Source organism: Arvicanthis niloticus, chromosome 21, assembly GCF_011762505.2.
Source record: "Arvicanthis niloticus isolate mArvNil1 chromosome 21, mArvNil1.pat.X, whole genome shotgun sequence".
NCBI classification, from domain to species: domain Eukaryota; kingdom Metazoa; phylum Chordata; class Mammalia; order Rodentia; family Muridae; genus Arvicanthis; species Arvicanthis niloticus.
In genome coordinates, this window is record NC_047678.1 from 48,479,482 (window position 1) to 48,497,381 (window position 17,900).

General features: G+C 44.8%; 1 protein-coding gene across 1 annotated transcript in view; it reads right to left on the minus strand.

Moving 5' to 3' along the window:
- Positions 1 to 939: 939 nt before the first annotated feature.
- L3mbtl4 (L3MBTL histone methyl-lysine binding protein 4) overlaps positions 940 to 17,900 on the minus strand; it is a 373,346-nt gene continuing 356,385 nt past the window's right edge. Inside the window, exons 15-17 of the mRNA XM_034483726.2 lie at positions 12,964 to 13,133; positions 4,158 to 4,220; positions 940 to 1,433 (exon numbers count right to left, since the gene is read on the minus strand). Of these exons, the coding sequence (XP_034339617.2) occupies positions 1,266 to 1,433; positions 4,158 to 4,220; positions 12,964 to 13,133 (401 nt within the window). The 3' untranslated portion in view covers positions 940 to 1,265. The remainder of the gene's footprint in view (positions 1,434 to 4,157; positions 4,221 to 12,963; positions 13,134 to 17,900) is intronic.

Genomic DNA, 17,900 nt, shown 5'->3' on the forward strand with positions numbered 1-17,900 from the left:
AGAAACAGATTCTTTATTCCATATCAAACTTACCTTTAAGCATTTAAAGTTTTTTTCAAGTTTTTTTTCTTTCCTCAGTGAGTGACCTAAAGTTAGAGAAAATTCTCTAAGCAGAATCAACTTTGTTGAGAATATTCTTAATGTAGCAAGAGGATATTGTCAGTTCTTCCTTCTTGTGGCTTCCATTTTTGTTCCCACACCTGACAGATCAGCTGGATGAACCTTTGTTTTCAGGAGGATTAGCTGTTGTTGCTACTGCATGAAAAATGACAAAGAGTTGTAGACTTGGAGTTCTAATTATTTGCAACTATGAAGTGGTCTTCTCACAACTTGAATGTCAGACACAGTTAACAGATCCTGAGCTCCTCTCTGGAGGTCTTCTGTCCTGCTGCCATGCCTCTGTAAAGATAAAACCAGACCTGATTGCTTTAAAAAAAAATCATCAACAGATGAGGGAAGAGTCCATCTGAAGGTTCACCAGCATGGGAGCTGGAGAAATTGCATGCAGGTGAGTCTTAGACCAATACCACTGTTAGAACAAGTGTCTGAGACAGCCCTGCCTGCAGGTCCTCAGGACTGTCTCAGCAGGTACCTGCAATGGCCTCCAACCACTCTGTTACTTCTAGGCACACTCCTTGCAATAGGCTCCAGGGCACCATGGAACCATAAGCAAGGAACGGTAAGGAATAAAAATGAGGATTCAGGGATCATGAAAATAATGTGCTTATTAACAGTTTTAAAAAAGATCCTTACTTTCCTGAGTTAAGGGCCCAGAAACGTCATGAGTCTTCTTGAAAGCACCAGGATCCCATCTCTGAGACTCAAGGCACCCAGATGACAGATGCGAGCTGTGCTCAGATGCAGTTCTGGTGAATGCATTAACGATGCATTAATGAATTGATTTTCTGGCATTTTTTTTTTTTTTTTTTTTTTTTTTTTACCACTTGAGACACACTTGCAGAATGGAAAGTGTTTTCTTTTAGAGAGGAGAGGAGAGACGCGCACACAATGGCTTCTTCAGTCTGTTTGCATCAGTACACCAAGCAGTAAGGATGCCACCCAAACCCACACTTGAACCTTTCTAAGCATCCGAGTCACTGGCACTTGTTCATTTATCAAAGTCTGCCATATGCCTAAACCAGGCACTTTAAAGGGTCCAGATTAAATAATGGTATGACCATGGGGACATTAAATTCAAATGGATGACTGCCCACCGTGTCCCCCAAAGCGTAAGTCCTGGTGTCAGTGGATGTTCGAGAGCACATTCATCTCTTGGCTTCTTGGCCAGAGGCAACATTATCTCCAGTGACATCCTGGGAGTTCCTGAACATCAAGATAGAATTGTAAATCTTCAGAGCCGGGCCCAGCTTGATTCTCATCACTTTGACAATATCTGCTTGGGTCAGAAGTAGGAAGGCTTTGCCATCTATCTGCTGTAAATAAATAAACAATCACAAACATAATTATTCCACACTGGAATGTGTTTATCCACCAGTAGCAGTTCTGGGATACTGAGGGTGACACTGAATCTAGATGTCCTTTCTAGAGGGAGGTCCTCCCATTTGACTCAAGTCAGATAAACTCTGTTCTTACAGAATAGAGAAGTCAAATTAAACCCGAGGGCTCTCAGTTTGTTAAACATAAACTCAATGTATTAAATTGCCTGAGCACAAAGATTCCACTGTTACGTTTAAAAAAAATTTTTTTTTTGGCCTGAATGTACCAAGAGCATTAAAAGTACCACCAAGTAAGTCTTTAGTGAGTAAGGCACTATGCACATGCTTTATCTGGTGTTACTGTAGTAGTGGAACATAGGAGACAACCGAATATTGTAGAAGCATAAGAAAATAAAGTGTGGTTTAGCCATTGGGTGGAATGGTATACAATCTAATCCCCACAAAGCACATTTCAATGTAACAGTCCATGATCTGTGAAACTTCACAGATTGTTAAGCAGAAATGCAGAAATACATAGTATAACAGTAGAGATTTTCTAATTTTTTAAAAATAAATCTGTATAGACACATATTTGAAATTTTGGAAACCTTGGGCCAACTATATGGCTCAGTGGGTAAAAGTAGTTGCTGCTAAACCTGATGACCTGATTTCAATCCCTGGAACTCATGATGGAAGGACAGAACTGACTCCTGGGATTGTCCTCTAAGCTCTGAATGGATGCCACAGCATGCATCCACATTGAGACACACACACACACACACACGCACACACGCACACACCCACATGTACACACGCACACACCATAATATAAAGAAATCCTAAAGTATTAGAAAAATTTATCTTCAATAGCAATAGAAGTCATCTTTGGTTATCAGAATCATGATTTGTCTTAATTTTATACATTTAGCTTATCAATAATTTCAAGTTTTCTTTCTATAATGAAATATACCATAAAGAGGAAAAACCATGTAATCATTATTTCATTTATATAAAGGATACCAGAATGATTCATGGCTCCAGTCTAAATTGCAGAGTGATGATATATTCAGGGCCTTCACTGGTAATTCTGTGCATATGGTGCTTATATAGGCGCATCAAACCACCATGTTGTATATTCTGACTGTGCTTTTTTTCTCACTTGACAGCTAAATGTTTTTAAATCAGGAAAGCATTTGGGCATATTGTGGGCCCATGAAAGGATAGCTTGGTTTCTGGTGGAGCACTGGCTAGAAATGGCTGGAGACTCAACAGGTATTACTGTAAGGGACAGCATATATTTCGCCACACTCTCAGACTCCAGGCTCCTGACATGCAGCCGAAGACCTCCATTGATCCGCGCCTTTCAGTCATGTAGGGCAATGCCCCTACCAGTCCCTCCCAAAGAGAGGTTTGTGTCACCTAACATAGGCAGAGGGCGTGACTACAGGCCTCAGAACCTAAAGAGATCTCCATATTAATGAATGAGATACCTAAAGACCAGAGGGTGTAGCCAATTAAACATTCCTTCCCAGACCCTCCTCCTTACTAGCGGTATTTAACCTAACCAAGGCCCACCCTGGTGGTAAGGGAGTACAGTCACATCCACTTTCCGCCATGACAATAAACCTTTTAAAACCATGGACTTCCTCGTGTCTTTGCCACCCCCCCCCCCCAACTGGGGAACCATAGAGAAGGTTTTTGACTGCCAAGCTGCTGCTTAATCTCCCACTAGAAGACTTCTCTACATTCCTGCCACAGAGGCCTGCCAACTCAAGCAAGCTAGCCAACCTAGCCAAAAGAGTGTTGTAACCAAGAGTCTCTCACCCCCTGGGGTGCTGCTGGAGCTTCTCTCCCTTGTCCCTCTCGGCTGCAGGCCAGTCCAGCTCATATGCCCTCACATCTCAATTCTTCCTCAGCTCCCAGATGGACAGAGACCACCAGTCTCCTGGTCAGCCATTTCGGCCTGGAGACCCCCACTCAGGAGCTCTTCCCCCCTCGGACTTCAGGCTAAGACCTCTCCATGCCTGGGCAGAGCCCCATGGCTTCTCACAGCCCAGCATCCACCCAGCACAGAGTGGAGTGAACTCAGTCAAATTCTCACGTTGCTGCCTCCCTGAGCCATGACAGACACGAGGGAACCACAACATAGCCCAACAGGACCCATGCCCATGTGTGAGCTACAGCCCCACAGGCATGTGAACTATGGCAGTTTTCCTGAGTCACGTGATACTTGATTAGTAATTGGGTGAACTGTTGGTCCACAGGTTGATTCCGTGGACTGCTTAGGGGTCCTGACCCCATATGATATCTACACTTGTAGTTCAGCTGACCAGAGACCAGGATGGAAGCATTTCTATGGCAATTCCATGCTGAAGCAGGTGCAAGCAGGGTGACGGGCTAGGCTTACTCTCACCTTAGAGTAGAACATTCATCCCTTTCCCCACAGTTGCCTAGAGCCACCAATGGGAAGCCTTCTTGACTCCCATAGGTACTAAGTATCTAACACTGTCCCACATAATAGTTTGAAAGGTGCACCCAGCATCTTTGACAAGAGGACTAAGGGTAAGGATGGCTGTGCACAGGCTGCACTGCTTGGATCTTCTCAGATCCTTTTCTCTTGCCTCCCTCATCCAGCTTCTCTTATTTACACTTAAATAGATAGAAACAAAGTACTACCGGGCCTAGAAGAGAGGACATATATCTAATTTTTCCATTTATTACCTCCTTCTTGAAGCACTTGGCATGTTCTTCACAGCCTAGAAGAGACTGTACAAACTCAGCCACCTACGACACAGGACAAAAAAGATGAATTTAAAACACGCACCTGAAATAACTTGGGGGTTTGAAGTAACTCCGCTTGTGAATAAAAATAGACCCCGAGCCCCAAACACTTGGAATTTAAATAGTAACTATCAAGTCACATTATCATATTTTTAGCTCATTAGACGCATCTTGTGCCCAACGTGTTTTTCCATCCTTTTGCCATACAGCTGGCCCACACAGGGTAGATTGATAAACTGATAGTTGACCTACATCTGTATGGGGGTCTGGCATTGGGAGAGTCTCCTGCATCTGGTCCTCCTAATGATGTGAAGATGGTGGTCTTGGAAACTCGGTATCACAGGGCCATCAGGATAATAGGAACACCTTGCTTTCAGGTACTTCCAAATAGCAAATCCTTCCTTTGTGCATCACGGGCCCACCCCACCTGGTTCCTGGCATCTATGCACACTCCATACGTCTGCTGAACTAGATTCCCACATAAATGATGATAAAACTGAAGCTCAGAGAGGCTTAACAATTTAAAGTCCTACTCTGCTAGTGAGCAGCGCAGATGTTGAATCTATTCCCAAGCTGAGTTCGGGAAGTCGCTCTCTTCAACTTAACTTTCCCATCTTTCCTCATAGCTCATCTTCTTACACACACACACACACACACACATGCACACGCACAAGCACACACACACACACTCCTCCTTGTAGTAAGACAGCTTAATGACTTACAGTGCAGATAGCCATCAAGTATGGGTTCTGGATAAGTGAATGACGTTGACTCTAGACTCTGGATAAGTGGATAGCAATGACTCTTAAGTGATTTGACAGATTTAGCAGGGCCGTGCATGGGCTGGCCCTTGCCTTAAGCTGGGCCTGGACAATGTGCATTCTCAGGGTTAAGATCTTGCTTGTTTTCCCTTTCTACCTCCTGGTGGGACTTGGTGGTGAGCACCTGCCTGTGATTTCCACGAAAAGGGGAAGATCTGGAGAGAGCAAAAGTTGTCCTCATATCAACTCTCCACCTTCCTAAAGCCCAGAAAGCACATACTCCCTCTAAGACTTCAGAAATCAGTGAATTCTGCTCCTATAGAGATAGAAATGGAATCAACTGTTGAGGTGACTATTCTTAGGGCTCAGCATAGAACTGTGTTCTTGTGCCACACTTAGTCCATTGGAATTCAGAAAGTTCAGCTCTTAGGGAACACCTGGTGTGGGCTTGGTATCTACAAGTCTTGCCCTGGTGCTACAAGTCTGGCTCAGCAGAAATAATCTATGATTATTCTTCTAAATGAGGAAGGGAGGATGCAAATCTTAGGAAACTTCCTTAGCAACTGGTAGGTGCCCTGCACAGACATCCCATTGTGGGAGGGGTTCAGTGCAAGTGTGATGAGACCAGACTTTGTGCAACGTGGCAGATAGTGGTCCACTGGATGCTTCATGCTCCCAGAGAGCTCAGGCAGAGGAGGTATGGTCAGCTTGTAATGTTAATATGGCTGTCTTTTCCTAGATGGCTAGGAAGCACAGAACATATATTGGGTATCTGCAGGGAGTTGAGGACAGTCATGAAAGGCCACTGGTCAAGTCACTTTCATGAGAAACTGGGTCAAGTGTTAGCAGCTCTGAAGGAGGCTGAAAAGGGGCTGCAAGAGTCCAGGACTTTGATGGGTCTGATGCCTCCCAGGCTGTTCTTTTAGCTGGGAATATCTACCATGACTATGTATGAGAATTTTGTGATGGACACACCTCTGAACAGAACTGAACTATTGTCGCGTCTAAGGCTTAGTTCACAGAGAGGAGAAAGAAGAATGTCCTGAAGGAACAGCTTGCCCATCACTATAATATACACAGTCACATGTGTGACCTTTTGCCGGAGAGAAGCAAAGGCTTTTGGGTAGAAAGATTGTAGCTCAGGGGAGCTCAGGGAAAGATCAGGGGGTAGAGGCTCCTTCAATAGACACAGTATTTCCTGGGATTAAAATTTCTGACAGATGTGTAGATTCCCGGGAGCTAGCCCAGAAACAAGACAAGTGTGAGCCTGAGGAGCAAAAGGCAAATGGAGAGAAAGCAAGGTGGTGAGGTCTCCTGGGATGGATTTGTGCTTCTGACAGCAGACAGCAGGGAGCCTGAAGTCCTGGCTCTCGGCTTGGTCACACACCACCATCTCCTGCAGAGCCTGCAGCCTGACTGAAACATGGACTCAGCCCACAGAGACTACAGATGAACGGAGCCGGACAGGGTCCAAGCACCGGACATTTATTTGCGAGGTCCAGAAAGATGCTGCTGTGTGGTGATGGTTGTATCTACAAGGCAAGGGCGAGCTATAAAGGTGAGCCTTCAGTGTCTGCCTAGACTCCTGAGGTCACCTTCAGTAGGTAGGAGATCAGCTACAGCCTAATGGGAAGCATGAAGGTCAGGAGAGCCAGCTGCTGAGGGAGGAGGGGGTATGTGCAGAAGTCAAATCCTCCACACTGGACAGGCTGAGAATAGAGAAAGAAAGCCAAACCAAGCACAGGTTTCTCAGCCTTGGGGCTACTAAGTCCTTGGCACAGGCGAATCTTCTGTAGAGTGCTTCTGTGTATCATGGGGCTTTTGTTCAAATTCTTGGCCTCTAATTCCTAGCTGTGAATAGCAATTTTGTCTTCTAGCTGTGACATGCAAAAAAGATGCATCCAGGCTGCCAAAGGCCCCTTGAGTCTACTGCCAGAGATGCTTCCACAGGAAGAATCACTAAATATCATAAGTGGGGAAAAAAAACATAGAAAAGGTTGACCAGGACTTGGTTCAAGACCTAAGCTTTGCTGTACCTCATTCAGGATCAGTGTGTGGGAGGCATGCCAGTCACAGGGGCATGTGTGGGAGGCATGCCAGTCACAGGGGCAGTGGCCTCCCATGTCAAGCTGAGGTAGTTGCCTAAGACTGTCTCTTAGTCCTTGTGCCAAGAGCTTCTGCTCACTGCAGAAGAGTGGCAAGTTGATCCGATCATTTGCATATCATTTGCATATGTCACTGGGTTCTTCTGTGGCCTGCACTACAAGGACTCCTTCTTCTTCAGCATAGTTAGCTAAGAGTTCACCATCAACTGCAAAGGTAAAGACAGTTCTAATGGGAATACATAACACATGAGGCCAATGCATCAGCAGAGCAGAGCCCGTGTTGCTGAGTGGGGACATCACCTGTTTTTTTGCCACTGGTACTTTTTTTATGGGGGCTTGGGTTCCTCACCTTAGCTCTCTGCACACAGTGGGTTCTCACCACCAGATGCTTTGCTTTATGGACCCTATTTTTGCTTTGATTGGTAAAGACCAATGACATGATCTCTACTAAGAAGGAAGTCTTTGTCCAGATCTTAAATATACCCACAAAGCTTGTTTGGTATTTTTAGTGAATACTTACTGTCCCTAAAACTAAGCTCTATGTTGAATTTTAACAAAAAAAAAAAAGCTTGTTTGGCTAGAGATTTCACAACTGTAAGTGCTAAGATTTTACACACAGAGAATAATACTGAAGGGCCTTCCTTTCATTCTCCCATTTAAAGACCCTTTCTCCTACAAACATGTGACAAGATGCAGACAACTGCTCAGAGAATGAATGCTCTCTGAAGGAAGAAACAATTGTCATTTGCTATCTCCCTCTCTCCTGCAAATGCTACCCATGAGGTGGGTCTACTTTTCAAGACAACAAGTACCCTGTTGGTCATGGTTCTGGGAATCATTCCAGGTGCAGGAACTGATAGGTGTCTGTCTTCCATGGTTTTGGGAGCACAGTGTTCTGTGCCCAAAACCCAGGTTTTATTTTGGAAGGACTCCGAGCAAGTTAATTGTAGGCATGAGACAGCAGTTTGGGAGACTAAGAAGGATGAGTGTGCCGGGCTCTCCCACTGACCCTCCACTTTATCCATCTCACGTCCCCCCATGACCTACTTTCCCTGGCTTCCTCCCTGGCACTCAGCATGCCTCCTTTCTGCGGTGGGCTGCTTCTTCCATCTTCCCAAATGATGGTGCTCCTCTCTTGCTGAGCCTGGAGATGTGAGCTGGATCTCACTGCCTGAAAATCCACCAGGGATTGAGTTTTCACTCTGACTTTTTTTTTTTTTTTAATAGCAGAGTTTATTTGCCCCCTTTGAAGGTCCCTATTGCAGAAGGCTGCTATGCTTAGCCAGCAGTACCCTGGATTTTTCAAAACAGTGCCTCCTTTGTAAAGCCTGCTTTTAAAGTGACTGCCATCTTTTATAGTTAATGAACATTTAGGGAGCACTTGGTTGAGAGCGGGACAATTTATATTCTGTCCTTTAAGGAGCATTTTAGAATAGAAGAGGTAAAAGCAACTGCATGGAGCCAAACAAAACCGTGCAGCTGTGCTGGGATGGTAACTGTGCACTCTAGCCTGTGAGAACAGGCTAGACAGGAATTGTTCACTCATTCACTCATTCATTCACTCATTTATTCATTTATCCACTCATCCATTTACTCATTCATCCACCCATTCATCCACTCATTCATTCACTCATTCACTCACTCACTTACTCATTCATCCATTTGCTCACTCACTTATTCATCCATTCACTCATCCATTCACTCATTTACTCATCCATTCACTCATTTACTCATCCATTCACTCATTTACTCACTATCCATTTACTCATTCACTTACTCATCCATTCACTCATCCATTCACTCGTCCATTCACTCATTCATTGATCCATTCACTCATTTACTCATCCATTCACTCATTTACTCACTCATCCATGTACTCATTCACTTATTCATCCATTCACTCATTCACTCATCCATTTACTCATTCATTAATTCTCTACATAGACCTTGGTCACACACCTACTCTGAATAAGAAGGCTTGCCATGAAGATGTACAAAAAATGTATTTAAAATGCTCTAAAATATTTCACTCCTTGATCTCATAAGCTTGTACTCTTATGCAGACTATGTGCCTGTCACCGAGTGAGAAATATGAAATATGCTTCTACAGATGATAACTCAATGTGTTCTCACATCCTCACCTCTAATGCAGTGTTACAAAGCAATAGCATTTATGACACATAATGTATTACCATGTGTTCTTGCCTTTCATTTCATAGCCACTGAACCCACTTCACAGCCTCCCCATGCTTTGCAAACAGCACCTGTGAGAGAGATGGCAACAGTGACAAAAGAAGATAAAGCCAGTTCCCAGCTCGATGTCGAGTGACAAAGAGCTTGAGCTAGCTTCTCTTCAAAGGTCACATTAGATGGAGCAGGGGTCTGCCTCCCAGGCCAGGATGAAGACAAAGGGAATATTGTCTCTCTCCAGATGCTGCATGACTAGGTCCCACTGAATGGCACTTAACACAGGAGGCCCGAGTTCATGGCAGCACACCTTGTCCCTGGCAGGGGCTTCCTTTTGCTCCCCTTTAACCTGTCCTTTGCTAACAAAGCCTAGAAACAGCTCTTTCAATCCAGGTCAGGCCTGTGCTGCTTTCAAATAATACCTCCTTAGTTACCATTCTTGTTGTGCTGTCCAGAGAGCAGCCTCACATCTGTTGGCAATGGTACCTACTGACAGTGGTGCTCGCTGAATGCCTCCCAGGCCCCCATGCAGATCCCCAGAGAGCAGCCTTACATCCTGTTGGCAATGGTACCTACTGATATTGGTGCCCACTGAATGCCTCCCAGGCCCCCATACAGATCCCCAGAGAGCTGCCTTATTTGCAAAGACAGAACAAACCAGAAACCCCCACATTTTAAACCTTTAAAGATCATTCTCGAAGGGTATATTTCAGTGTCAGGAAATGTGCAAGATGATTAGGGACACAGAGATAAGTCCTGGGTGTTCTTGTTCTCAAGTGCATCTTATTGGATGTCAAGGCTTGGCTTTGGCAGTAATGAGAAGAACATCCCTAGAACACATCCCCAAATGGAAGGTGGGGTTATAGGGTGTCACGAGGAGTCAGGGGCAGGGGTTTTAGATACAAGACACTTGGCCTCCCTGTGGCTTTTCTTTAAAGGTTCCAATGTCTCTTCCTGAGAATATGCATGATCCATGATAGAGAATTCAGGAGCTGGAAATTCTCTTCCCAATAGGTTATTTAGCTTCTTGACATCTTCTTTTGAGAAATTCCCAATCTCAATGAGAGGGAGCATTCACTCCCCTCTGTCACCTTTAACCTCTTGCCTCTAAGCTCATTAAATGTTAAGCTTGAACAGAGCAGACCCTCCTTCCCTGTCGGGCACCTGCCTAGTGCTGTGTGGTCCTTCCAGGGGCTGCTGCTCGCCTTACCTACATGTTCCCAGAGTAGGAAATAAAAGCCTGTCTCCCTCCATTATAAGAAACACTCATTGTGCACAGGCATCCAGATCTCCCACCTGACTCTCCAGTCTCTGGACCGACAGCCCTGTACAGTTTGCTTCTTACTTAGGGGAACAACTGACAATATCTTGAAGGCCTGAGGCGTTCCTCACAAAGCATGGGGAACATTGCATGTGTACCCACAACTTGACTCCTCTTGGAGTCTTTGTACCATGGACTATTGGCCCCCATGTTGCCCTGCCTCTCTGGAGCCTTCTTGATCCTCAGGTGACCCAATTTTCGGTTCTCAGTTCCTCAGAGGCTATCTCAGGGCATTGTGCTTTCAGGAAGTGCTCAACCCATAGCCTTGTCCATACTTTCTAATGGTAACACCTCACTTGCTGTCTGTTACATCAGGCCGTGAAATCTCACCTTTAATTCTTCGTGTCCCTTTGGAAGACCCCATTTGGTCTCCCTATTGCTACACTGGTCCTTCTCCTGATGGCACCCCCATTCTTTCAGAGACACTCCTTAGCCTTGCAGATCTCACAGGCTATTCAAGCCTAATCAAGCGCTGAACTACTTAGTCCTGAGACTATAAAAGGAGTCATATTTGGCTCACTTTATTCTTCCTCATTTGTGTCTTGTCTACTTCCCATGCACTGAGTTTGGCTTTAAAATAGCCTCTGAAGCCAGATGTTTCACACCACACAACTCAACCCAGATCCCTGCCTTTCTGGGGGCTTCTGGTAACATAATGGGTATTATCTTCCCCTCTGGCTTTGCTCTCCCTCTGCAGAAAATCATTCCAATCTCCCTGAACCACCATGTTCAGAAAGTGACTTTCTGCCCAAGAACCAAGTAGACCACAGCTGCTGACTGAGCTGTGGCCATCCTGTCCACATGCCATTTCATGCAGCTGCTCTTTCCTGTCCCAGGTTAGCTACTTCTATGCTCAGTGTGTGCACACTGGGAAAATGGCAGCTCATGGCCTGACACTGACTATGTGGCCCTAGGAAAGTCAATTAGCTTAGGGGCGTCTCAATTTCTTCAGCTGTCAAATGGGTAAAGTAAGACTTTGCATCTTGCCATTGTTAACCTAGTAGACACTGTTGGGCATGTGAGGGGCCATGAGCTAAGAGTCCATTGAGAGGGAAGGAGCCAACTCTAGCCTTTCTTTCCAACTGGGAGAACACGGACTGCCTAGGTTGGATGTCAACAAGGAGCTGTATGTCGGTTAGAGCACCTCACTGCTTCAGTGCCCTTTCACAAATGGTTTTTTCATGAATTGGTTTTAATTCAGTTGGCTTTTTGGTCATGAACACACATTGCAGACAAGCACAATTCCCCAAATATTCTTTTAGGAATGGGATCCTGTTCTTTTATTCTCCCTTGTATTCTCTAGCCCATTGACTGGGAACTCTACTACCATGATAATATGGACCCATTCCTCCACAGAACGGACAAGAGGTGCGTAGGTAGATATAGCATACTGAGGAGTGATGGCAGCTCCTTCTTCCTGTTACTGGGGGAACCTGGGTAAAATGGAGTCCCAGGTTCTTAGATGAGGTCTCTGTGGGGTGTGGCGCAGAGCCTGCTTCATACTTCCCAAGTCTGCACAACCTCAGTGCAAAGATCTTAGAAAGAAAAGCCTAACCCATTGCAAGGGAAGATAATTGGTGTAGGCTCTTGGTGAACAGTTTGGAGCTAATTTAAATCCAGATCTAGCTTACGTCTTGTCCTCAGAGAGGACCAGGGTTCCCGAGGTTGAAAGAGTGTTATCGGAGATGAGCCAGTGAGGTGACGTCTTTGCCAGTCAAACAATGTACTCCCTTAAAATAATCAGGTTAACTAGGAGATACTGCTTCACTACAATAGTGAGCAGTGAAGCTTAACTGATCAGTACCGAAAAGCAAAATGGTTAAGGCGCGATTACACTAAAAACCAATATTGTAAAATCTTATCTGGCTTTTCCTGTTGTAAATCACCTTACCTGTTGTTGTAACAGCATATCCACTAAAAATCAACTAGAGGTTTACCTGGTAATCTTGTAGCATGGAGGAAGAATGCATTGAGGCAGACACTGCCTCTGGAGGGGAGCACACAGGATTGCCAGCATGTCTGGGGCAGTGCAGACCAAGTGAAGAGGTTCCTAAGCCCAGGAACTTATACACCTGTGCTCCTCCAGCCAGAGCAAGGGGATTTAGAGGACCAGTTTCTCTGCTCTACTTAGTATGGGGGTAGTAACAAGACACAGGAGTTGGCACTAACATAGGAGGGAGAAACACCAAGCAGGCACAGTAGGCTTTCCCAGATAATTCAAAGGCATGCCAGACTTCCTGCTCAGATTTGAAGTTTAAGCTCCATGGAGAAGACACACCACCTGAGATGTGTAGGGGACCTTTTCCCAGACATTAGAGGACACCAGCAGTCGGCTTGCTTCACTCCAGCACCCCCCTTCTGGTTCCTCTCACCTCGTCCACTGTCCATCTGGCCACCTCGCTGGCTTGGATGTCAGCCACACCCGGAAGCAGCTTGCAGTGCTGCTCCCTGCCGAGGGGGATGTCTCGGAAAGGGTGGGCAGCCATGGATGTCATGGAGAGAGACTGGTGAAGCATCTGCTGCACCTGAGCAGCTGAGTACTCTGAAAGAGAGAGTAACATGGGGTGAGCAGAGCACAGACACTGCAGGCCAGTGTGCAAGATGCACACCCAGTCGATACCGTTAGAAGAGTCCCCAGGCATAGCCTGTGCCACTTAAGTGACTTAGGTCCGGAGGTGTGTAAACATCAGAGTGCCAAACTTAGATGTGTCTGACCATAAGCCACGTTCAAATATCTTTACAGGGTTCTGCTTGGCTGCAAGTGAAGTGCCAGGCTGTCCCTAGCTTTCTTCTCCGTACACCAAGAATCAGATGAACCATAGAGCCACACAGAATGTGAATTCTGAGCAGACAAGCGTACTGAACCACCTGGGATATATGTGTATACAGAGCAATTTCCTCCTAGAAACCACTTCCAACATCAATAAAGACAGAATGAGCCCAGGTTCATATCAAGCTCCCTAAATGCCCTTGTGATACTGAATATAGTGTACAAGTGTTCCCATGAGAATGTGTGTTGTCGCGGCCCGAGCTGCCCCGCGTTTGGGGGCCAGAAATGTCTCGGACTGTTCTGTCAATGTTGGAACCTATACTGCCAAAAGCCTTGGGGGCTAAACTGTTAGAGCCTACACTGCTCCAAGCTGCTCAGGTCTGCTGGTCGGGGTTCAGCAAGAGAGAGAGTAAGGACGGATGAGGAATGGAGACCAGACAGAGTGTGATTCAATCCCGTTTATTCTTCAGTCTCTTCTTCTCTCCAAGTCCCAAGTCTTGAGTTCCTAGTCCCTACTTCCTAGTCCCTAGTGCCTCCAAGTTCCAAGTTCCTTCTTCCAAGTGCTAAGTGCCTAATGTCTAATAACTAACTCCAAGTTGTTCTCTCTAACCTAATTCCTAGTTCCAAGTTGTACTCTCTGAAGTGTCTGATTCTGTTACTCCAAATTGTTCTGAACTCTCCTGTCTGCCTCTCACCTTATATATGTCTCACTTCCAAGCCATGCCTCTAAGTCATGCCTTTAAACATGCACTTAGGCCTTGTCTCTAAATCTGATCTCTAAATCATGCCCTTAAGTCACACACCTTTAAGTCTCACACACCCAAGGGAAGATCCTGGGTATCTAAAGCAAGATGTTATCAGAGTGTGCTCAGCTGTTGTAGGCTGATGTAATCAAGACTCTTGTCAGGGTATATGGCTCAAGATGGCTGCAAGGATGATAGCCGCTTTCTGTCGGCTCCCCACAGTGTGTGACATCAGCTGATGCTGTAGAGTTCTAGTGGTATGTAGTGATCTTGGATGGAGCAGCACAAGGGCAGGGCATCCAGAGAGAAAAGCCTCAGTTAGACATCCATAAGTGGCACCTTCTGTATTAAGCAGAAACTCTGATGGATCCCCGTTCTAAGGGACAAGGGATAATGGCTGCAGCTTGTCTAAGACTGGCTATTCCTACCATGATGAAACCTATCAAATCTGGAGGCTTTTCAGCCTCACATTCTTCAACACTGCCACACTAGTGGGCTTCTTTCAGAACTTTAGTCAGGCCCTGTAGATCAGACATGCCATCCTGACATCAGGGCACAAATGGGAACAGAAACATTATATGGGATCAACACTGACTACAAAGGGAGTTTTGGCTGGCCTTGGGCTACATAGGAAGAATCTATGTCAACAAAACAAAGTGGTTTTACTTTTATGTTCTATCCAAACAGTTAAGATGGAACTTGGGGCACGGTAGGTCAGGAGAGGTCCTTAGAGTGCTGAGGAGATTTAGTAGCTCAGTCAGTAAACAGGAGAACCTGATTTCCAGAACTTATGTAAATGAGCTTGCCCTGTTGGCATGTGCTTGTAGTCACAGTGCTGGGGACATGGGGACAGCAGATCACTGGGCCTCACTGCTCAGCCTACTAGCACAGTTGGTGAGCTCCAGGCTCAGAGATCACATCTCAAAGGAGGTGGGCAGCGTTTGAAGATGACACTTCAGGTTGTTTGTTGATTGATCTCCATGTACACACACACACACACACACACACACGCACACACACACACACACGAATGCACCACATCAACCAACACATAAGCATACACACATGCTCATGAACAGACACACACACAGATAAACTGCACTACATTGGCACATACATAATATATGCATGTGAATCTGCTTAGACACAAATACACACATGTATAGTAAAGACAGAAGCCTGATGAAATGGCCTTGTATCTCCAAATGGATAAAGAGCAAAAACATTTAAAAATGCCAACCCAAATCTCTGCCTCTATAATGACATCCTTGAAGACACTTTTAGTATACATTAACTAACTAAAAATCTACTGAGACTTAGAGACTTTAAAAGACAGATCACAATGGATAGGTGTCACACCGTTTGAAAGACTCCTTTCCTAACGGAAGTGACAGGTTAAGCCGAAGTAGCTACGCACCTGTGAGCTCATTATTGTGGTTTCATGTCTTACATCCTGTTAAGATTCTTGAAAATCATTATGCAAATATCTCCACCTCATAATTACAGTTTTAGTGTAAGAGGCTGACCTGTACTTTACGTGGCCAGTCACATACCTGTTTGGAATCAGGAAGGGTTCTAAATGGTGAGTGATCTGTCCATCACTGGGCTCTTCTGTATAGTGCAGCTCTTGTGGACCAGAGCGGACATCCTCATATTTACTAATGCTTGCTGTCTGCCCGGATAAAAAAGACAGCAAAGTTGCAGGCTTCTTCCTAATTCTTATGCTCCAGTTGCAGCCAGTGGCAAATTCATCTCTAACTGCTGATTGTCCAAGCTGACCTTTTTAGTATGTAAATAGGTTATCTCTCTTCATGTAGTTCAGCCAACAGTATGTTAGGCTGCAGGCTCTGATGGGACACTTCACACTTCCATGGAAAGGCCAGTATGTTGACAAATGTGAATGTTCTTTAATGAAGTTGTCTGGTGGCATAAGACCATGTTTAAAAAAAAAGAAGAAGAAGAAGGTCTTGAAGCCATTGACATTAAGGGTCAGTGTGTAACTACTGTAATGTAGCTGTCACAGATCTGCCTGGGGAACCAAGAGTTAAAACACCTTCTTTGGTATTAAGGCTAGAGCCAAAGACCAAACCCTGGCCTTCCCTCTGCCCCAGCCTGGAAATTAGAATTGGGTTATTTTGCTGAGTAGAACAGACTTAAACAAATACGTATCTCAAACGTATGTTAATCTCGTTATTCATCAATTGAGCAAATTAACCAAGAACCATTTCTAATACATAGAAGGCTCTGAAAAGACACAGTGATTCTTATATTTGGAAGGCACAGAGATACCAAGTTTTTGTGATTAGATTTTCTGTGTTTCACAAATAAACGCAGAAGGCATTTAAAATGGAAAAGAATCTGTGTGTTTCCAAGGAAGGGTATTTTTGAACACGTCAGCTTTGGGGTATTTGTGGTACTTGGAAGCACACCTAAGGTGTGGCTGACAGCACCGGAACAATTCTGGGGTTTCTCAGCCCACTGAGGGCCACTGTCAGCTCGGCTCTGGTCTTTGGAAAGTGGAGGAGAGTAACTTTAATTAGCTTAGGAGAAAAGATGGTCTTCAGTTAAAAAGATGGAGTGGGCCAGCTCTATGCGGTACTCGACGTTGGTTATAATTGTGAATGAAACAGCATGCCTTTATCAAACCCAGGTACTTATCTGAAGATTGGTGATATTTGTGTTACATATTTAATTTGAATGCTCATGAAAACTCGGAATAATATGTGAGATTAATATTGTTATTATGTGAGATTAATTAATATGTAAGATTTTTATTATAACAGGAGGTCCTATCATGGACACTGGGGAAATGCCTGCAGCCTATGGGGTGGACAGTCCTTACCCAGAGTCCAGCATTTCCATTGGGGTAGAGCCCTGTTTGTTGATGTACAACCCTCAAGCTCTGAGGGATGTTTGCCAGATCTGTTACATGCCAAACACAAAATAACATTTTTTTTTTACTACTATCATGTCAAGCTTCACATTATTGTAAAGCGGTAGAAGGGCTTTTATAGTTGTGATAGTGAATATGGAGACATATAACATTCCCAAAGCCGGTTTGGCTGGTTTTAATCCTCTGAAGGCTGAAACCCTTTCACATTCAGAACTGTGAGACCTGTGTTTAGATTTTCACACCTATTTGATCTTGGGAACAACAGTGTGGTCAAGGAAACATGGCAGTAGCTGCTGTCAAGGCAGAATGGGACATTCGTTCCCCCAGGCAAACTGAAGTGGATGTATGGCAACCATCCTGACATTACTAAAATGCCTACAGTGTTGGGGGATCATGTGACTCTTGACAGACTCTTAAAGCCACGGTGATATGCATTATTTTAAATTCTGTGCATCAAGTTAAACTATTGGGGGAAAAAAGTCCACTTAAAATTTGTTTTCAAGATGTGAACATACTGATTTTCACTTTTTCCTGAGCCAAGGCTGCTTCCCTCACAACAGGGACTCCATAGCTGTCTCTCAGCACTTGAGAGATCTTAAGGCCATTATTGGGAAGACGAACAGTAAGGTTGCTTCTGTCGTCAATGGCCAGATAAACTACCATGATCACATAAGAATCTCATGGAACTAAGAAGTTCCAATTGCCTTCTATTTTTATTGTGTCTTTTGTATGGTCCATTAGTAAACGCTCCTGTGTTCCCATTGCCTGTGATAGTATAAGAGTTTACATGTATAGCTTAGAATATATCAGGTTATACAACAGAGCTTAGATGTATCGCAGGCTAGCTCATCTAGAAGTGGGTAAGTACACTGAAGGATGGGTGCACAATGATGAGATCACTGA